The sequence below is a fragment of the Cupressus sempervirens genome, chromosome 1, assembly GCF_028749045.1.
Source record: "Cupressus sempervirens isolate cs-2001-9-10 chromosome 1, ASM2874904v1, whole genome shotgun sequence".
Taxonomy (NCBI): domain Eukaryota; kingdom Viridiplantae; phylum Streptophyta; class Pinopsida; order Cupressales; family Cupressaceae; genus Cupressus; species Cupressus sempervirens.
Window position 1 is genome coordinate 565,565,330 of NC_143118.1, and position 23,138 is coordinate 565,588,467.

At 39.2% G+C, this 23,138-nt stretch overlaps 1 protein-coding gene across 2 annotated transcripts in view; it reads right to left on the bottom strand.

The window, feature by feature from the left end:
• Positions 1 to 1,705: 1,705 nt before the first annotated feature.
• The window catches only part of LOC149578686 (NADH dehydrogenase ubiquinone complex I, assembly factor-like protein (DUF185)), a 240,448-nt gene continuing 219,015 nt past the window's right edge, over positions 1,706 to 23,138 (bottom strand). Inside the window, exons 12-14 of one of the 2 annotated variants that reach the window (XM_089831076.1) lie at positions 2,876 to 2,920; positions 2,299 to 2,430; positions 1,706 to 2,210 (exon numbers count right to left, since the gene is read on the bottom strand). In XM_089831076.1, coding sequence (XP_089687202.1) covers positions 2,136 to 2,210; positions 2,299 to 2,430; positions 2,876 to 2,920 — 252 coding nt within the window. In that variant the 3' untranslated portion in view covers positions 1,706 to 2,135. Of the gene's footprint in view, positions 2,215 to 2,298; positions 2,431 to 2,875; positions 2,921 to 23,138 lie in introns of both variants that reach the window. The other variant, XM_089831071.1, reaches the window with a different exon arrangement.

Consider the following 23,138-nt stretch of genomic DNA (forward strand, 5'->3'; position numbering starts at 1 on the left):
TTTTTCCGTATATGAAATTACAATAACAATGCTTGAGATTTCAAAGTGATGCAAACAATTCATGGAATAATCATAATTTAATACCACTATGTTGTCCTTTTACCCTTGCACCAATCATAATATCTACAAGCCAATTTCATATATGAAGATCTGATTTGAAAACAATATATAAGGAACTTGCAAACACCAACTTACACAAAAAGACACCCGGTTTTGATGTTGATGCTGCTGAGACTTTCTGTGATTATTGTTGGGGATCAAAGATGACTGAAGAAGACACTCAATATCCCAAATGTGACTACTGCCTACTGAATTGCAGCCTCTAACATAAATAACAGGTTGTACAAAGAGAATACCCACCCTCCGAATAGAGCTTCAACTGCCAAAACTCAAAAGAAAATTCTAGTAGAAATCACAGCCACCAGCCACCTCAATTAATATGATGTCGAGCCTAGAAAGAAGCCATGACAGCCTATAAAGCCCAGCACAACTCCCAATTATTGTCCCAATCTATGGTAACTACCAACCTCTGCCTCTATACTAATTTCCTATTGAAATTCTTCACACATGAGATCAAAATTCATAGCACAATGTTGGCTCTGAATGAAACTAACTCTAGGAACAATTCACTGGCGAGTTTTAGCAGGTCAAAGTGTCGGAAAAACTTAGACGAATTTACAATTCTTCAAGCTCAGAACTTGAAACCCTTGTTCAAAATTTCTTTTCACGCAACAAAAGAAAATACCAAATCATGAATGAATCCATTTTCTCTTCCCTTGCCATTTTTATAATTCTTCAAGAGATATCTTCACAAATACTTAGCTTTTGATACCATTTTCTTTTGTTGTAATTCAATTAGATCCATCCTTATGGTGCACATTATAAAGTGTACTTTATCAAACACTTGGATCTCCCTTTTAAGTAAAGTGCACTTAAACCATAAAGTTGTATTATATCATTGTGATGCACTTTATTAAATGATTCCCATTACCATAAAGTGAAAATATAATTTTACAATTGCACTTTATGATTAATTGACTTTTAAGTCATTAAGTGGCCCCATTACCTTTAATTAGTCTTCAGCCTACAAGTTGATTTAATCTGGAGCAAATTTTATCTTAAGTTGGCACATATGTAATTAATTACTTTTTCAGAAAATAGATTTAAGGTCAAAGAAAGGACCTTACTTCTAAAAACGATGTCTGTCAATGGGCCCTTGGCCCTTGGTCTTCTGCTGAAGTTGAATGACTCACAAAGAGCCTACTAGGGATCAAGTCTTGCTGAGTGCAAGACTCCGACATCATAAGGGATGAGGCCAAAATTGTGCCCTGGATAATTTTGACGGCGTGGATGCCCCTTGGTCCTTGGCTCTAAGCCGAAGAGGTTTCAGGCACGAGTGGGCCCATATCGGGTCCCTAAAAAGTCTGTGGTGGCCTTTGCTGGTTGGCAGCTCACAAGCTTCGTGCCTCACTGGGTTGCCTTGCAGGTCTGAACCCTCCGTCAAAAAAATAATAATTTATGTCTAAAAAAACTGAAAATGATTTTTAAGCCCAAAATACTGCCCTAGTGCCTTAGAATATTTTGATACTTCCTTTGTTCACAGATAATCCCTGTTAAAAGATATTTCTGTTAACCTCACAAATACAATTTTTCCAACCCAGCTGTTGCTTTTTTTATTGAATAAAAATGAGAAAATTCAGTCATGTATCTAATGGAGAATTTTACTATTCTGTTCTGGAAGTTTTTCTAATAATAAAAAAATCACCAATTTCTCAAATACCAAAATTTCAAATTTAGTGTTTCCCATAGAAATCTCTTTACACATGAAGCTATGGAAGCTCTTAAGTGCTGTGATTGCAAAAAGTGCAAATCCAATAAAGGAGGCCTCCATCTCTTCATCTTAAATTCATTGAGTACCAACCACTAGGATATACAATACTAAAACAAAGCCTGACACTATTTACTTGTTAGCAATTATATTTGGCTTTGTCTTGCTCTTCAATCTATTCAAAAAATGTCTTCACCTTAGGAAACACTTTTATGTGTCTTTAGATCAATTTATAAGTGCTGCTTCTTTTGGTATATGAAATTATGTGTGGGCACGCTCAAGTAGATTTTAGTATTCTGAAAATCTTCTAAGAGAGGATTGTAGCCATCTTTTGTACTTGTCTTGGAGGGAAGACCAAACTCTTCCATAAAACCAGCCATGTCTAGCTACAAGAATTTGTGACATAATCGATTAATCAACAGAAAATTTTCCATATAAATAAAATGCAATGAAAAAGGAGTCGTTCTTACTAGAGTTGACCGCCTTTTCTTTATGGGCTTCAGATTTTTTTCACCCTTTAACTGACTGCCAGCTTCCGCACAGTAATGATCAATGCATTCAAGGATTGAAAAATCGGTTGGAAAGAATATGTCTGCATCTCCCTGTTGCTCATAAGATTAGTCAAACAAGTAAGCATTACAAAGAATAGCTCTAATGGTCAAAAAAAGAGAGGACATAGTATGATGCCAGTCCAAGATTCCAATATGCATCGAGGCATCAGCCCAGTTTCTTAACATTGCAGCGGTGCAGGTTGTAGAAATCAGGCTTATCAAGTAGGAAAGAGATAAAAACACACTCAAACATCATTCCATCTGGCATTCTGGATAATTTGTAATCCATCCCAAGTCAAAAGTGGATGGCACTCTTCAATGTGTTACATTAATTAAAGTGATCTGAAATAACATTGAAAAGTACCTCAAAAGTTGCATATGATATTTATAATTTTTCCTCTCTACCATAAGTTAAATAACATGGTTAATTTTGGAAAATCAAGTAAATTGGAAAGCCTTCACAATTTTCAGAAACTTAGAGCATATACCATTGTACCTTAGCTTCAAGATACGAACTGTAATCTTCAGTGCAACCACCTTTCTGCAAGATCACAAAATGTAAACATTTAATATCTAAATAGAAGCAATCGCTCTCTTCTATTTCCACAAATCGAACTCAATATGAAAGCTACAAATGAAAGAGTTTCAAGTGTTTATACTTCATGAAAATGGAAGAGCTCATAAAAGACAAAGTTAGGGAAATCAACTTCAAGCTACTTGTCAACCGCACATTGTGAAACAAAAATTTATGACAACTTGCTGTTGTATTCGACTATTTTTTCTTAATGGAAAGTTATGACTTGCAGTTACTCGTCAACCACCATATTGTATAATAGAAACTTATGCCTTGCAATTACTGATTAAACACACATTCTATAATGGAAAATTGCGATAGTAAATAAAGATTGAAGATGCATCAAGTTTCCTATGGAGTTCCAATCCCAAATCAACATTTTGTCCTTCACTTTAGTAACACAAGTAGATTTGTGCCATGAATGATTGCATCATAAGTATAATATAAAGTAGTAATTAGCAGCAATTATAACTGTGATGAACCTGCCCACTGTATAGCAGCTGTAAAGGAAGCCAAATGAGATCAAGCTCATTCTTCTTGTACAGGAAAATAAAATTGTTCAGCTTTCCAAGCTTATTGAGAATAACTCAATACACGAATCTCCTTGTGACGTGATATGGTCAGAGTCCTAAGTGGAGCCATCCATCCTATCGCAATGTTTTCAAGTCTTGTATCAAAAAGACCCTATCCTATAACATCTCTGTGTGGCAGATTGTTCGTTGATATCAGAGTCCCCAAACTCACCGTGATTCAGGTGAGACCGATGAGTGGGCGAGCAGGGGTGACTCAGCCAAGTAATGGCAGCTTGGCAGCTTGGCTCAACAAGTTTTGGCCTTTGATTCACCTAACTGAGCGAGTGACATAACTCCCGCAACTTGCTTAGTCCAGGACTACAAAACTTGGTCGGTAGCAGTGCCAAGTTGGGCACTTAAAAAACAAACATTAGCACTTTTTTAATAGTTTTTTTTGAACAGTTCTTTTTGTTATAACCCTAAAAAGTTTTCTACTTTCTTGGTATGGGAAGAAGAGAGGGAAAGTGAGAGAAAGGAAGGAAAAAGAGAAGTCATAGATTTGCAACCAAAACGGAAGAAGAGCATCAAGGAGACCACAAATCACTTTAGGGAGGCCATAAGCTTGCATTGAGAGCATTAAGGAGTCAATAGAAACACTTCTCAACTCATTTGCAAAAGGTAAGTATTAAACTTTATAGATTTTTATTTTGTATGTTAATGTATTTTTCATTGTTTGTTAGATTTTTTTAGTTTTCATTTCTAAATCTTGAATGCTTTTTATTAATTTGCATAAGAGAAGTAAAATAATAGTGAAGTACAAAGTGCAAACCCTACAATGTTTTAGAACAAAATTGCAAACATATATTTATAAAAAAAATTCAAAAAAAAATGTAGGGTTCCCTTTTTATTATTAGTTTATAACTTTGTAAAATTTTGATTTTTCTTATTGCAACAGCTTTAACATTCATTTTTCACAATGCCTCCAAAGGATACAACTTGGAAATATACCAAGCAATTTCCCGGTGGAAAAAAATAATGAAACAAAATGTTTTCTTTGTAAAGAAATAAATTATGATGGCACCAACAGATTCAAATACCATGTTGTTGGCATACCAGGGCATGATATTACTCTATGCAATAAACAAATTATCAAGGCAAAACATCTCTGTAATACCTTCTTAGAAACACACAAACAAGAAAAGATTTTAATAGGAAGATGCAAATGGAAGACTTGATTTCTATTGGCTCCCATGCTCCTGCATCCACATCCACAGGTTGTGTTAGAAAAGGTTCTACTAGGCCTCCCTTTCATTCTAGTGCTAGTGCTTCTACTCTTGACAGTGGGACTATTACATTTCACCCTAGAGTGCTGAAGTCCATATTGGATAGTTATTGTGTGCCACAAACTACTCCTAGCGCACAACCCTCACTCAAGATTATGAGTTCGAACAAGGAGATTTATGATGCTATCAAGAAAACTGAAAACTTTAGTACTTTTGCAACATTCTATTTATGGCAGCTTGGTAATTCTTCTTTACTTGTTTTCTTTAACTTTAAATTTATAGTTTGAATTTGGGACTTTGAAATTGAAATGTTGAAGTCTACTTGTCTAATCATAACTATTTATCATCTAATCATAATCTATTTGTGACAGATCTTATTGATAGATGTCGTAACTATTTGTGGTGTGTGGTTTAAAGCCCCCATTGATGCTGAGTTGAGTGCCCCCTCTTATTAGAAATGGTAGAGGATATGAAACTTGAGCTAGAGGAACGCCAATCTCATGGAGCCAAAAGGGTTGCCCCATCATAACAAATGATTGCATAGATAGGAGGAATATAACACTCCTAAATTTTCTTGTTTCCTACAGAGGTGATTGATCATTCTACTTCCCTACATGCATCGAAAAAATTAAACTTTAATTTGTTGACTTGTCTATGATAATTAATTATTTTGCTCTATTTAACTTTTGTAGGATCCAACGTGTTCTTAAATCCTATTAATGCTTCCTCACATGTCAAAAATGTCACATACTTATGTGAGGTTATAAAGGAAGTCATACAAGAGGTGAGGGAAGAATTGTAAAACTTTTATGGAGAGACACCCCCAAAAAAAATTTGGCCTCACCTTGATCTCATGTTAGAGGATATTTGTAAGCTTGAGTGGGTCAAATCATGCATTGAAAGCGACAAGAATATTTGCAAGTTTATCTACAATCATGCATTGGTCAAAAGAAGTTGGTTTGTCCTAGTATCACAAGGCTTGCCTCAAATAGCCTCACACTGAAATCCTTGTTGACATGAAGGAGAGATTTGAGGTGTATGTTTGTTGGGGTGGAGTGGACTTCCTCATCCTATAGTACGACCATTGCAGGTATAGATGTGGTAAATTGCATTTTTCATAAGGCAGGTTTTTGGACCCCTTCTCAAGAAATTTTGGAGGAAAATTTATTACAATTTAATATTTATTATTTAATTGTTTAATAATTTAGTTTTACTTTTAATTTATATGCATATTTTTATTTATTTTGCAACTTTACAATTTTGCATCTCTTTTATTTAATTTGTAACTTAACTATTTTTTTTACATTATATGCAGGTCACTAAGCCCCTCGTAGTTTCATAGAAGTTGTTGATGGGAAGAAGCCCTCTATGGGCTACATCTATGAGGGCATGGATAGGGCCAAAGAGGCCATTAGATCTAGGTATGCAGGAGTGGAGCAGTATGGCCCCAGTTGGGAGATCATTGATAGGAGATAGCAAGCCCAACTTCGCATGCCTATCCATGCAGCAACTTATTAGCTCAATCTATCCTTTCATTTCTGTCACAACTTTAAGGTGGATAAGGAGGTTCTTACTGGCCTATATATAGTAATGCAAATGTGTAGTGATGGCACAACATCAACTACAACCATTGAGTTGGATAGATAAAATAATCAAGAAGGAATAATTTTCTCAAGCAAGATATGCATAGATGCTCAAATAGAATAACAACCGGGCAAAAATATTTTCTTAAGTTTATGGCTTATAAGTTATGTATTTTAATTTTTGATTTTGTAATTTAGCCTTAAAGTTGTACTTTTTCCTTATTTCAGATAGATGGTGGCAAATGTTTGGAGCCTCAACCCCAAATCTTCAAAAAATCATCATTTGTATTTTGAGTCAATTAGGCAGCACTTCTAGATGTGAGTACAATTGGTCCATGCTCGAGCACATCCACTCGAAGAGGCATAATAGGTTGTGTATGGAGAGGTTGAATGATCTTGTCTTTGTTCATCACAACCTCCGTTTGAGACCAAACAGATTTTAGACACTCACTCCACTCTGAGTACTCTAGAGGAGATCGATCTAGACTTTGAGTGGCTCACTAAGGCTACTAATCCACTCTTCAATGAGGAGGACCATGAGTGGGTTAGCCAAGAAGACATAGAGGTTGAGGTTGTGACTATGGAAGAGGAGGATAGAGCATGTTTTGGCATGCACACACGCACTGTTGTTGATCATAAGTCCACGTCATAGGCGGGGGTTATGGCTTCTTTGTCCTCTAGGACCTACCTTAGACACCTTTATAGAAGGAAAACAAGATAATCTAAAGTTGATGCTGAGGTCAAGGCCAAGGATGAGGATGAGGCTTGAGCTAGAGCCTAAGTAGATAGACTTGTTTCTTGTTTACAATGTTACTGCTTACACTTTATAGCTACACATGTGTTTCAAGGAACATTTGATGTCATGGATTTTACATATATTTGACAACATTTATAATTGTAATATTTGTCATACGATTTTATGTTTTCTATTTCCTACAACTACAATTTAGTGCATTTACATTTTACAGGTGTCATGCATTTATCATTTATGTTCCTTGTTCATGTATGTGATGACAAATCAACCTCTATTTGATGATGTTATAGTGTATTTGAGTTATATTCAATATAGGGTGCATCAAACAAGTTTTAAATCATTAGAAATCTCTAGATTTCAAAAATATATATTATTTTGCCAAATCATTGGTCAGTCATAACTGAGTTAAGAGTCGAGTCGACCTTGCCAAGTCTGAGCCAAGTCTGAGTTTTTGAACTATGGTTGATATCACAAAAAAAATGTAATGTTCCCATCATAAAATAAATAATTAATCAAACCTTTGTTTATGGGCCGATTGATTTAGTATATCTCGGACACATTTTTATTTGTTTGTTTCCATAGGTGTGGCCATCAGCTATCTTTGTAAACTTTCAGAAAGTCTCTCTAAAGGATATTTAAGCATGGCTTGTAGGTAGTAGTTAGTATGAGATTTGGATTATTCTCTTTGTACTGCGAATTCCTGTTGGAGTTCAGTATTCGGAAGTGAAAGATCTTCCCTACTTGCCTTTCTTTGGTTTCGGTAGGATTCAACTCTCACCCTATTCCATCTGTGTATTACTTTACTTTGGATCTAGCACATCGAGAGCACCATCTTTGTATGCAACTATATTTCGTGATTGGAACAACAATTATCTAGAATATGCGAGTATTAAATTTTCATTCTATGTTAATTACATGATTGGCGTTATCATTATTGGCAAGTACTTCTTATTGTTAATTCACTCCTCATGTAGCCTACACATCTCCATTCCTCTTTGCCAAGCTCTTCATTGCCAAGGTCACCATACAACTGCTCCTATCTCCCTCATTTCCGCCATACACTCCACCTCTGTCACTGTACAACCCTTACTCCTCATTGTTCACCTCATTTCCAACACCGAATGTCATCTTCTCCACATCATATGGCCTTCCAATCACCCTATACGGTCTTCCCAACCCCAATCGTACGACCTCTCTATTGCATCCGTAGGGCCTCTCAGACGCAACCGTATGACATCTTTGCTAAACCATACAGCCTTTCAAATAGTTGTACACTATCATACGGCTTAGTTGCTTCTCCCTCTAATCCGTACACTTCCTTCAGCTTCAATTGCTGGAATTGGAAAATTACAAAAAGGAAAGAAAAATTCATGAAGATAGAATACCATGGTGGAATTGACAAATTTGATTGCACAATTTTTTTACAAAACATGAATGGTCAAAGCCTGATAATGTTATTCCTCTTCATATAATTAGTCTTCCAATACCCAAATTTCTTTCTCACATCTCATTTATGTTACACAATGGTAATTGCTTGATTTTACTCAAAGAATGAAGTGTAAGTATTGAGGCAATTACATTGACAATGTTTCTTAAATGAACAATTGGTAACCGAAGACAAAATTAGAAACTATGTAAAAAGATTTAATACTACTTTATTCACTATTAACTAAATAGTTATGTAAATATTACTCTGATACCCTCCCTTACTAGTCAATCTATCAATTACACCAAGTTGCCCCCTAAATTTTACAAACTTATCCGAGGCCAGAGGCTTGGTGAGAATGCCTACAGCGTAACTCTCAATTAGAAGATACTGCAACTATATTTATCTCTCTTCTACAAGCTTGTGAATGCAAATGGCAGTGAAGCTCAACATGCTTGGTCCACTCTGGAAGACAAGAGTTTTGACAACTTTGAACGCACCTTGATTGTCACAAAAGAGGGGTGAAGGACCCACATGAGGCACACACATATTATAAAGCATTCTTTGAAGTCAATATTCAACTTTGGTTGAGGAAACAGCTACCAACTATTCCCCGATATTCAGCTTCAGTCAAGGAAAGAGCTACCAACTATTGTTTCTTCCTAGCCATGTGACTGCACCTATGCCCAAATTGAAGACAACCATGTGACTGCACCTGTGCCATAATTGAAGACATACCCAAATTTAGATTGATTCTCAGCAATAGAAGTTTTCCAATCTGAGTCTGTGAAACCAATAAGTCTAGAATCATTTCTTTTGTCATATAGAACCCCATAACCTAAAGTTCCCCTCACATATTGTAACACAGGCTTTGTTGCAACCTAATTTTCAGTTCTAGGGGTCGTCATGAAGTGAGAGATGTAACTCACAACAAAATTGAGAGTAGGTCTAATGGAAGTGAGATAGATAATATTGCCACTAGTTTCCTAAACATGGATTCATCCACTAGAGGTGAATCTGATTTGGTAGACAATTTGAGCCCATTCTCCATAGGTGTGGATGCAAGTTTGCAATCTTGCATTCAAAATCTGTCTAGTAAACACCTGACACACTTTGAGTGAGATATAAAAATGCTAACATCTCTTTGCTAAACCATAACACATAAGCAGTAATGTAGAAGTCCCAAATTGGTCATGTCAAAAGACAAACACAACTTTGTTTGATCTGCTCAATCAAAACTGTTAAACTACTAGTAAAAATCAGGTCATCAACGTAGATGGCAAGTCTACCACCACCATTAGTTGACATATAGATTGGAGTCAAAAGAATTCCTTTGATAGCATTAGTCATTGAGGTGTTTATCAATCTTTTTAAGTACCGTGCTTGAGGATCCTGTTTCAAGCCATGGAGTGCTTCCACTAGATTGTATCCCTAGTGTTCTTTACCAACAACCTTGAAACTAGGAGGTTGCATCATATAAAATTCTTCTTGAAGTCAATATTGAGAAATGCACTCTTATAGTCCATTGGTTAGGCTTTCCATCAAAACTAGGCTGAAATGGCGAGGACAAGCTGAATGGTACTCATTTTGGCTGTGGAAGCAAAAGTCTACTCATAATCAATGTCCTCTTTCTCTAAGAACCCTCTAGCAACTAGTTGAGCCTTGTAATTATCAAGGGTCCCATCAGCCTTGTACTTAACTCAATACACCCATTTGCAGTCAATAAGCTTCTTCCCAAATAGAAGATCAAAATGGATCCAAGTATTGCTCTTCAGAAGACTACAATGTTTTGCTTCCATAGCTTGTTCCAACTTAGGTATACCTTAAGACTTTGAATAGGATTGAGGCTCATAAACAGTATGAATACTGGCCATAAGAGAGAAGTTTATTGCATGTTGATATTTTCACTTGTTTCTAGACAATCTACACTCAAAGACCTCATCATCATGAAGATCGACTATGGTCTTGGCCAACCATTTTGGCCGAAGAGAAGAAATATCAACATCTAAGGTTGAACAGTTGGACCTAAATTGGCTGGAATGAGTTCATCAAGATGTAGATTGATAGGATCTTGAGGGAAGTTGGGTGATGCAATATAATGCCTCAAAGACTCCACAACTTCAAAGTCAAAGTCATTGGAATCCGTCCCATCAGGTGGACCCAATAGAATGCTTACACCCACATCCTTGGCCTGCACAGGTCGATCATTAGGACTCAAAATAGGAGAACAGAGCTGAAACAACCCTCATTCATGATCAAAGACAACATCTCGATTGAATATTAGACAACTAGTGTCTACATCAATCAATCAAATATGCTTTGTTGTTTTCACTATATCCTCTTAATGTGCTTCTAGCTCTTGGAATCCAATTTTGAGTGCTTGCCATATGGAATCCAAACATAAGCATAGGAGCAAAAGACTTTTAGGTGAGTGATTTTAGGCTTCCTACTAGAATAGGTCTCCTTTGAATTTTTCCTCTTAACAACATGTGTAGAAGACCGGTTCAAAAGATAGGTAGCACTGTAAATTGTTTCTATCCAAAAACAATTTAGACATTTCAATGTTCCAATATAGACCAAAACGCCTCAATGATTATGCAATTTCTCCCCTCAACAACACCATTCCATTGAGGGCTAAAGGCGTGCTAAGATGATTTCATACTGTGATGTGCATACAAGTTGGAGAAATCAGAAGAACAAAATTCCCCACCATTGTTTTTCCTAAGAGCTATTATTTGTTGGTCTAACTCTCTTTTACCAATACCATAAACTTTTGAACACACTCAATACCTCTGATTTTTTTCTAAAAAAATAAACCCACATTTTTTTAAGACTAAAATCGTCAACAAATAGCCAAAAACCAAACTTGCATGGATACAAATGCAGATACAATATGGATAATGTATTTGATATAGATATGGCCATTTTTTAAGACATCCAATATGGATACAGTTGGATACAACATTAGTAAAAAATATATACACATATTTTAAACAATTTTCTAAGTTATTAGAGAAAATTTTCAACACTTCGAAAGCAATATAGAGGCATAAATGATATATAAGTAATTATAAGTTAATTTAACACTTTACAATATGCAAAAATAGTAGAGTTGCATTTGAAACTAACCCCCAAAAACGAGCCACTAAAATAGAAAACCATTGCCTTCGTCTTTCTAATTTGGTGTTAAGTTTTTTAATACCAAAAAAGTTCAAAAAACTTGCATGAATGAAGCTTTTCTAAGTTAAATTTGGGCAGATTTACACTAAATTTTCAAATTGCAAAATATTTGGCACAATGGAAAATCAAGTCTTTTTCAGCATGTATTCGGGTCATATCAGATACGTATCTGAATCAGATATGGGGATATGCAGGCCTAAGGAGTGACAAAGGAGTTTTCAGCTACTCTATTAAAAATACCTAGGCTTAGTAACTGAAGGAGTTTCCATTGGTCTACATAAATCAGCATGAACCAATTGTTATACCTTGGAAACAAGCAAATGATTGCCTTCCAAAAATGAAGTCTGATGCTACTTTCCAACCAACTGAGAAAAGCATTTTTTAGGAAAAATGCACTCCTGTCAAACGATTCATGTAGGCCTTTTAAATATTCCCATATTTCAGCAGCTGTATTTCCAAAGGGAACTTGATGAAGTTGATCATTGGTCATCAACAATTTAATGAGCATTACAACTTCCCAAAATCGCTCATCAAATTTATCCTAATTTGGGCTTGGTACTGTATGACAAGAAAACTTGCCCAAAATAATCTGGTCAGGGATCCAATATTCAAAAATTGTCATCATCCACTGTTTCCACTCATCATAGTTGCAGTTGTTGAGCTTCTAACTGCCTTCGAACAATACACTAGTCCAAGAACCTATCTTTCACACTTTCAAGCCATGAAAAAATGACATAAACAGAGAAGGCTGAAACTTCGATTGCATGAGGGAAACAATAAGAGAATACATTGAACACTTAGATAGAATTCTACAGGCCTTAGGTTAGGAAAAAACTCCACAAAAAGAATAAATTTATAAAATATCAAAAGAGGGTCTGCAAACCCTAGGCATTGAACAAACCAAATACCTAGATGATAGAAAATCACCAAAAAAAATTTGAAGTCCAGCCAATTCCAAGCAAACAAATTTATGAAATCACGTGGTTGTGATTACCCAAAAAGAGTTGATTGGCTTTCTCTATCTATATGTAATGTTTCAATTGTAGTATTCGTTTGATGACTAGTTACCAATACTAGATTGTTGTAGGGAATGGGCTTTTAGAATGGTCGTACGGTTGAATGTATGGCTCGTATAGTGCCTGAAGGTATTGTACGGTGAAATAGGAGGTATGAGTAGGGTCGTATGGGGTGAGAGATGTGGGTCGGCGGCAGAATGAAGGAAGGCCATACAGTAGAATGAAGGAAGGGCGTATGTTAGAATGAAGGAGGGTCGTACGGTGATAGCTATGAAAGCCATGTTGTCAGTAAAGTTATAAAATAGCTGACGGGTAGATTACCATGTTGATAATTGTTATGTAGCTGATGGACCCCTTTGGGAAAGTTCTCTAGGAAGTATATGTACACCATCCGAGATGGTTGTAATCATTAGAAGCACTATGTAATCTCTTTGGCATATATGTGAATAATAAAAGGAGTATTGCTATTACATGTTCTTGTCTGTTGTTTGCATGCATTAAACTATTTACCTCATACGGTAAACATTTGGCGCCATTGCCAAATCAACTTAACAAGGATAAGAATAAGATAAAGGGAAAAGATGAAATACGCACCACACAAGAAATTTTAATTTTGGCACAACAGGCCGAGCGCAAACAGAGGTTTCAGCAGATTGCCAACGGACAATGAAGCATCAAGGAATTGTTGGAAGAGACTCGACAGCAGTTGAATTTGGTGGAAGAAACAAGGGAGGAATTTTTGAACCTGTATACGCCGAGGGAAGAGAATCCAGATTGAAGGGAATTAACTCGCACGGCTTGGAGTGCCGAGGGAGCACGAGCATGGAGTGAACTCTTCGTCCGCGATACACTTCCGAAACGAACAACTTCACTTGAGGAAAACCCTTTTTCACCAAGTAACGCGGCTGTTGGAAATAAGACGACTATCCGAAACAGCGCAGGTGTGCAGAATAGTGCGGGTGTACAGAACAGCGCGGGTGTTCAGAACAGTGCGGGTGTGCAACAAGTACCTCCAACTCAAATAGTAATGGCTGAACCAAAGGAAAAATTGTCAAAGTTTGATGGTGATGGAACGGCCGATCCAATTAGACACTGCAAGACATGCGAAACAATTTGGACACCAAATGGCATAACCAACATAGATGAATGGGTACGACAATTTCCAGCAACCCTAAGGGATGTAGCAGTTGATTGTTTTGCCGATGGCGATCCCCAAAAATTAACCATATGGGTGGAAGTTAAAAAGGAGTTTATCACTGAATTTCAATTGCTACGGGACGACAATGAGATAGTAGTAGAGATCTACACCACAAAGCAAGGGAAAAATGAAATCGTCCGTGTATATGCCAGAAAGCTAAAAGAATTAATAAATAAAATGGAAAGTAAGCCAGCAAATGGGCTGAAAAAGTGATGGTTCATTGAAGGATTACGCCTGAAGTTAAGGAAGAAAATGAAGATTGTGCCACCATTATCATACACCGAAGCATACAATCCGGCGATGGACTTAGAAAGTGAACAGAATTTTTTTTAAAAAAAAAAAAGTAGCTAATCTGACTCAGATGATGCGTCTTCGGAAGAAGATAGCAGTGGTGACAAAAAGGGCAGCAAGTCCAAGCTCTCCAGAAGGATATGATTAGAATGATGAAGGAATTTAAGAATATGCAAAAAGAGACTAAGGGAAACGAGCTATGGTGCACAGAATGCAAGATAGAAGGTCACACGAAGGGATCTTGTCCAAAGAACCAGTTCTGTGAGATTTGCCAAATTATGGGACATTCCTTAAAAGAATGCCCCTTCACAATGAAAAAAAGAGGACCTCAACAAGTGCTCCTGACATAGGAAGTTTCCGTGTCAGAAGGGAGCGGAAACACCAGCAGTGATGGTGCCACTTCGAGTGGGTACAAAAATAATAGACAAGGACAAAACAACAATACCAACAATAATAATGGAGGCTGCAGCCGAATTCAATAGATGCGAATGGCCGCCTGATGGTTCAATGCAGAGCATGCAATTTGTGGGGCCACTTTTCCCGAAACTGTACATCGGCAAATGCATCAAAGTTGTTATGCAGATGGTGCAGTCCTAGAGATCATGAAGATGCCAAGTGCCCGAAATCAGGAGTAAATTTGATCACCATCGGGACAGACGAAGAAGAGGTTCTGGCAATCACACGGAACACACAAAATTGTACCCTGACCCGATGAAAGAAAAGAAGAGATTTGAAGAAGCATGGGTGAAAATTGAGAAAGCAACATAGGCAGAAAAATCACAATTGAAGGACACTACTAGTACCTCAACAAGAAACTGCGTGGAACAAAACATCATATGATAGATATTACAAACTGAAGTACCAGTCAAAGTAAACGATATGCTGCTCACAATGGCTCAACTTCGATCGGCACTTACAAACATCGCTCCAGCTACTAAATTACCTGGAGAAGATCGAAGGGAAAAGGAAGTGAAGCAAGTACAACGGACCCAATGCTGTTAGCCCTCACATCCAGACGGCATCCGAAGGTCGTAGAGATGGGCATATTGGGAACGGTCCTTTCAGACACAATTGTGGACAGAGGGTCAGTGGTAAACATCCTACCAGAAGATACCTGGAAAAAGTTGGGACAACCTACGCTGTGGCCACCAACCTCCCAGTTGCTCATGGTAGACTAGCACGGGATCAAACCACTGGGAGTCCTGATGGCACAACTAGTGACTATCGGAACACAGCCATTCCTGCTCGACTTCGTCATCATCTCGTGGAAGAGGAGAGGATATGACACCATTCTAGGCTAAGGATGGCTCATACAAGCAAAGGTTAAGCATGACTGGAAAAAGAATACACTATCACTGGAAAGTAGAGGATGAAAATTCATCATTGATTTACACACACAAATGGTGGGCGAAGAAGCCATATCATCTGATTCTGAAGAAGATGATGAAGGAAAGCAGCTATTGGAACCCAATGAGGAAGGAGTCCTATGGTTAGATGGTGGATCGTTAGATGATGATTTGGATTCGGTGAACGGATGATTTCACTGGAAGATGGAGGATTATGAGCTATTCTAGAGCTGCAACATACTAACGATAGAGGAAGGGCACAACGGAGACAGATTTCCAAAAGAGTTCAGGGAAATAAAACAAGGGGACGCACCGCTAGATGAAACACCCGCACATGTATTCGATGAGGGTAAGCCAATCAAATATAACGAAGCCACAGTACAAACCATGAATTTAGGAGATGAGGCCGAACCAAAAAACATACTAGTGGGGGATAACTGGAATCTAGTACTAAAAGAAACGGCATTTAAAATATTTTTGGAATACAAAGATGTATTCACTTGGACATATAAGGATTTGAAAGGAGTTCCATTGGAGTCGTGTGTTCACCACATCCCGCTGGTCGAAAATGCAGTGCCCGTACGGAAGCGACCTTACAGGATGAATAAAAATTATGCGGCACAAGTTACAGAAGAAATTAACCAAATGCTAGAGGCCGGTATTATTTTTAAGGTTCAAACAAGTCAATGGGTGTCGCCCATAGTCATATCCCTAAAGAAGCATACCACCCAAATCAGGATATGTGTCGACTTCAGATGTCTCAATGCAGTAACAATCAAGGACCCCTTCCCGATACCATTCACAGACAGTATATTGGAGGTCGCTGGACATGAGATTTATTCATTTATGGACGAGTTCTCGAGATATAATCAAATTTGCATAGCAGAAGAGGACAAACTAAAAACGACATTTGTGGTAGAAGACGGCGTGTACGCATACAACCGAATGCCATTTGGCTTGTGCAATGCACTGGTTACGTTCCAAAGAATCATACTAAACATATTTGACAAAATGTCTATTGGAAATTTCAAAGCATTCCTGGATGACTGGTCTGTATTTGGCACCGAAAACAAACATCTAACAGTGTTGGGCGAATGCTGGAAAGATGTCAAAGGGCACACCTCACTTTAAATCCAAAGAAATGCAGATTCATGGTCCCGCAGGGAAAATTACTCGGACATATAGTTTGCAAGGAGGGATTCAAAACAGATCCAGACAAAGTCAGAGTGATAATGGAAATGTAGCCATCTACAAATGTAACAGAGGTAAAGTCATTCCTGGGACACATAGGATATTATAGAAGATTCATCAAAAACTTCGCCAAAGTATCATATCCGCTGGACAAATTGACATGCAAAGGGGAACCATTCAAATGGGACAAAGAATAGGATGAGTCATTTGAAAGTTTGAAGGTACGATTGGCCACAGCACCTATATTGGCATACCCAGATTGGAACAAGGAATTTCATGTTCACGTCAGTGCATCTAATTATGCAATAGGAGCAACTCTGGCACAGACAAGCAACCATGGATTAGATCACCCAATATATTTTGCCAGCTGACTACTGTCAAAAACATAACAGAATTATAGTACAATAGAATGGGAAGCCTTAGGAATGGTCTACGCAGTGCAAAAGTTCCGTCATTACTTGCTGGCGACACCGTTCGTGTTTTATGTAGACCATCAGGCTCTGTTGCACCTGGTAAATAAACCTATCAACCAAGGGAGAATCAGTCGGTGGCTACTTTTGTTGTAGGAATTCACCTTCAAGATCATTGTACGGCCCGAGAAGAACCATGTCAGCGCAGACCATCTGTCACAAATTAAAATAGGGGAACCAGCGGACAGAGTGAATGATGATTTCCTTGATGCACAGTTATTTCAAATTGCAGTACTGCCAAAATGGTACACGAGTATTGGGGAGTACCTTTCCACGGGACAGCCACCAAAGGATATGCCACAAAATGAAAGGCGAAAATTAGTAATACGGAGCCATACATTTCAATTGATTAATGGATTACTGTACAAAATTGGGCCCGATCACATCTTGCAACAGTGTGTATTAGAGGAGGAAATACCAAGGGTGTTGAAGGAAGCACATGAGGGTCTAGCAGGAGGACATATGGGACCTGATACCATAGCGCAGAAAATACAGCTAGTAGGACTATGGTGGCCAACAGTGTACAACGACGCATGGGAATGGGTCGTCGGGTGTGACACTTGCCAAAGGGTTGAGAAGCTGCTAAAGAGAGACTTCATGTCGCTTCACCCCTCACATGTGCGAGAATTATTCAAACGATGGGGATTGGATTTCGTAGGACCCCCTAGAGTAAGCTGAAGGCACCAATGCCGATATATTGTTGTGGCTATGAAATACTTAACAAAGTGGGTGGAAGCACGAGCTCTACTAGATAGCTTAGCGGTCAGTACAGCAAAATTCATCTATGAACAATAATCACTCGATATGGGATTCCACTTCAGATAACGAGTGATCGTGGAGGGCATTTTGTCAATCACGTTATAAACTGTTAACGACATAATTCAAGATATATCATTCTCTACCAAGCGTGTACTACCCACGAGAAAACAGACAGGCTAAGGCTACAAACAAGATCCTGGTAGCAATCATTTACAAGTCATGTGTGATCGAAGGTGAAGATTGGGAAGAAAAACTACCCTCTGCCCTTTGGGCATACCGCACGGCATACAAGGTGACAACAGGACATACACCATTCCAGTTGATGTTTGGACAGGAGGCAGTGGTACCAAAAAAATTTATGATACCGAGTCTGAGGATCGCGTTGGAGAATAAGTTGGGCGACATGGAAAGCTTTGAGGGAAAGATTACATAATCTGAACAAACTCGAAGAGAAGCGGCTATTGGCACAATAGGCCATGGAGGTGACGCAGAACAAGCACAAAGCGTGGCATGATAAACACCTGAAACTGAACAAATTCCAACCAGACAATTGGTGTTGAAGTATGATGGACGAAACAAAATCAAATCGGGCAAGTTTAAAGTCAAATGGGTCGGGCCATACCAAATCCAGGAAGTAGGTGATAACGGAGCAATAAAGTTATGGACGTTGGATGGGCAGAAAATTCCGAAAATTGTGAATGGTTCGAAGTTGAAAATATATCATGCACTAACTATTCCATCATCAGCAAACATTAAGGAGCAGTAATATTAAGTTAAGAAAAAAAAAAAACGAGTTTTGAGTCACCATATGACAAAGGCAACAAACTAACCACCGTACGACCAAGAAAAAAAGGAAGCAATTTAAAACATGGGTCGTATGGCTAATGCATCTCATAATAGGGACCGTACGACATAATAGAATAGAAGTATCAGGAACGAAGTAACAGCTTTTATCATCTGCAAGGGACATTGTATGTTATTGTATATAGCTTCGCGCAAGGTTTTAAATGCCTCATTGTACAGCAAACTAAGATCACCTAGCAGACTGGCTCACTGTACGGATTTCAATTTCACTGTATGATTTTTTCTAGTCCTTCATGACTGAACAACGGCTGGATAAGTGCACATGGGAAACAAGGCGTACGGTGTTAGAAGCCCGTATGGCTTTTTAAGAGGGAATTAACCGTATGGAAGCCCCCAAGCATATTGCAACCATCGTACAAAAATTCTAAGCTCAAGGTTTTGGAAGATCGTGAAAATATTCATATTCTGCGTGAATCGAGCATATTGAGAACACATTTGGGTTTGCCTGTTTTGTCTGGTATGAGCGCACCAAGAGATTAGTAGTGGTCTCCACGTATTGAATCGTGCTGTGAATGGGAGGATGCATAAGTTTCATGGGATTTGACTACTGGAAGCTGGAGTTTGATGGGCCAACGATCTGGTTGGGATGGCAGGAGGGAATTGAGATGGAAGGATTCTAAGTACAATAAACTAAGGAGAGTTGACAGATTGAAGCGTGTGGCTAACCAATAAAAATTTCTCTCTTAACCGTATAGCCGTACGATGTATGGGAAAAGTTCAAAACTAAATATACTTGAAGTAAATCTCGTACAGTACACGCAAGAGAAGAAATGGAGGCCGTACGGCGTGTTTTGAAGACAGGAGGTAGACCAAAGGCCGTACGGCATCTAAGTCACTGAGGAAAGTCTTCGTAAGAACATACAAGGCATTGCAAAGCCTACATTCAGACGTCATCTAGGAAGAAACCAGCAGTGTTTTCAAGATCTTCTTGGAAGGAAAGGCCATACGGCCAATCAGATGGAGTAACTGTAGCAGAAGTTTGAAAGTGAGGGATTGTTTAGCTATACATCCATAAAGCGTGAGGAAGATTGTAGGGATCCGTATGAACTCTAGGAAAGGAAAAAAAGAACTGTGCACAGAGGGATAACTGACCTAACCCAATAGAGGAATAAATGGAGTCTGCAAGCAAGAGAAAGTGGAAAAAAGAATTGGAAGAATCTATAGCTGGGAAGGGCATGAAAATGTTGACTGCAGGTAACTAGGGTGAAGGCACCAGTAGCAGCATCAAGCAGAAACGTAAGGCACAGGCACATGCAACTGCTGAAATCACACCACAAAATATAGCATTTGAAGGATTGAGTGGTATGGACTGTAGAAAGTGGTGGCAGGAAAATCCTGATGATCATCCAATAAAAGCCAGCATCAGAAGGGCACAAGTGGAATAGGCGATTTGGATGCCTATTTCTTGCATCTGAGAATACGAGGGTTTCCTATGCACCATGATCGAGACTTATGGCAGGGGCTCTCGAAAAAGCACATTTCAATACTTGGGAAAAGACCTAATAGTCTCATTCAAAGCAACGGATTTCACGCGAGTGTTTGGCATACCAAGGCCGCAGGGAAAGAAGGTACAACCCAAGAAGATTTCCAAGGAGGTAAAAATGTTTTTGATCAGGCTGGTATGCGAAGACATGGCTGAAGCAGAACAGGAAGTGTTGGCTGAGACATCAAAAGGTAGTGGATTGAAGAAAATAGACATTCAGGAGGGACCGTGGCGATGCCTGATGGATTTAGTCAAAGGAGACTCATGGGATCAAGTAGGGCATCTAATATCTCCTTTCTACAGATATCCATGATGACCGGCATAATGAATAGGAAGGTGTATGATTGGGCATCAATGTTGGCTGAACGTATGCATGAATTTATGACACTCCAACATAAGACATTTTATATGCCGCATTATGCCATAGGTCTCTTCCTCGATGCTACAACGCAGATGATTCCAGAAGATAGGTTGGAGGCGAGCCCTACACCATTAGCTCTCGAGGAACCTCCTATTATGTAGTGGAGACACTTAGACTCAGCCACTGGACAAAAGGGCACTACAGGACAGAAGAGACCTCGGTTAGATACAGGTGGTGATACAAACAGTGGCCGACATGAGACATCTTCCTAGAAGAACAGCATGGGAGAGGAGGAAGGGGAAGACGATAATGAAGAGGTTGAGATTGTCATAGCCACTCCCTTGTTATTTCCGCGCCCTACACTATCTGCCACTCCCTGCCTAGTCCCAGCCGGTATGCACATGGCACATATACCAGGGTTTGAACAGACACGACAGCCGATAGTGATGACTACAGCACTACAACAAGTGGCTATAGTGGCAGCACGAAGTAAGGCCTCCCCAAGTTTGACTAGCAGTTGGGTTTGCCGTGGGATTTGCACGAGTGGCAACACCCATCAGCCGAGAGAGTATGCCAACTCTTGTCGAAGCACTTCCAGTAGTGGAAACCGTGGCACCTACCGAAGCACAACCAGCAACAGAATTTGTGGCACCTACAGTAGAGAGTGTATTGGAGGAGAGAGAGGAGACTGCCATGGAGGTACCTAACCTACTAGTACCAAAGATAGCAGAGAACCAAAGTACGCCTGGTGTGCACTTGGATGTAGTAGGTTCTGATGCAGTAGTTACGGAGGATACAACACTCTTAGCATCACCTGACCGTGATATGGAGAGTAGAACTAAGAGGATGAGTACTTATTTGAGTACACGGTTCCACCGTACTCCAGTACCTCGAATGGCCTATATGCAAACACTTACGCGAGACGACATTCCGAAGGAAGACACTCAGCAAGCAAAGGTAGCAGAGCCAGTTCAGGATGTGGGACTGTCACATAACACTATTGAGCATATGGTGGAAGCAGTAGAGACGGCTATGGCTATGCAACAGGAATATCCAGTAGCGCGGGAGATAGGGATGAGAGAGGCATTTCTTGCTGATGTAGTAGCTTTAGCGACTCGGGCTTGCCAGGTGTTAGCTTCGACAGAGGCTCAGGCGTTGGACTCAGGAGTGAAGGAGCTAGAGGGAGTCATATGAATCGTATCTTTTATGAGATATGCCCAGCTGCCTTTACAGTCTATTTTGAGGAGCGGGGATGGCCGGATGTGGAGACTGCCGAGATGTAACAGGATTGGGCAACAACGAGAGATCCTGGTATGGAGAGCTGAGTAGTGGCTTTGACTCACAAGATAGTGAAGTTATACATGGAGGCGTATTACACTCTTCGGAGGAGCTAAGAAGATCAGGTAGCAGCTGAGAGGGCTTGGGAGGAGTTAGCTGCCAAGTTAGCCTCAAAAAGGGCAGCCTGGGAATCCGAGAGGACAACCCTGTTAGACAGATAGAATCAGCTACAGAAGTTGGTAGCAAAAACGTAACAAGTGGTAGTAGGAAACGAAAAAGAGTTGGGAGAAATTGCAGAGATGTTGCAGTCAGCTCTAGAGCTTCAGAAGGAAGCGGAAGCCGAATTGAAGTTTCGAAAGGAGCAGGTCTACAAGCTACGGGTTGAGCTGGGTGAACTGAGAGCCCGGACACCTACCACACCAGGGACCCATCCCCCTGCCTAGTATCTGTGTTTTGATGTAATTAGTTGTGCAATTTTGAGTTTTGTTACACTGTTGTCCGGAGACGATTTTTCTTTTTGGGAGGGGATGATGTAGTCGGTAATTGTTATGTAGCTGACGGGCCCCTTTGGGAAGGTTCTTGTTATGCAGCTGATGGGCCCCTTCGGTAATTGTTATGTAGCCGACAGACCTAGGTATATGTACACCATCCGAAAAGGGTTGTAATCATCATCAGAAGCATTATGTAAACTCTTCGGCATATATGCGAATAATAAAAGGAGTATTGCTGTTACATGTTCTTGTTTATTGTCTGTATGCATTAATCTATTTACCCCATATGGTAAACATTTGGCACTGTTGCCAAGGATGTGAAAGTGGTGTGACCGAAACATATCTATCTTGTTATAGTTAGTCAGTTAATGTATCCCATTTTTTAATCTATCTAGGATATTTTGTAATTGTCGTCCAGAGACGACTTTTCTTTTTGGGGGGAATGATGTCAGTAAAGTTATAAAATAGCTGACGGGTAGATTAGCATGTTGTCAGTAATTGTTATGTAGCCGACGGACCCCTTCGGGAAGGTTCTTCGGGAAGTATATGTACACCATCCTAGATGGTTGTAATCATCACAAGCACTATGTAATCTCTTCGGCATATATGCGAATAATGAAAAGAGTACTGTTGTTACATGTTCTTGTTTGTTGTTTGCATGCATTAAACTATTTACCCCATATGGTAAACAAGCCATAC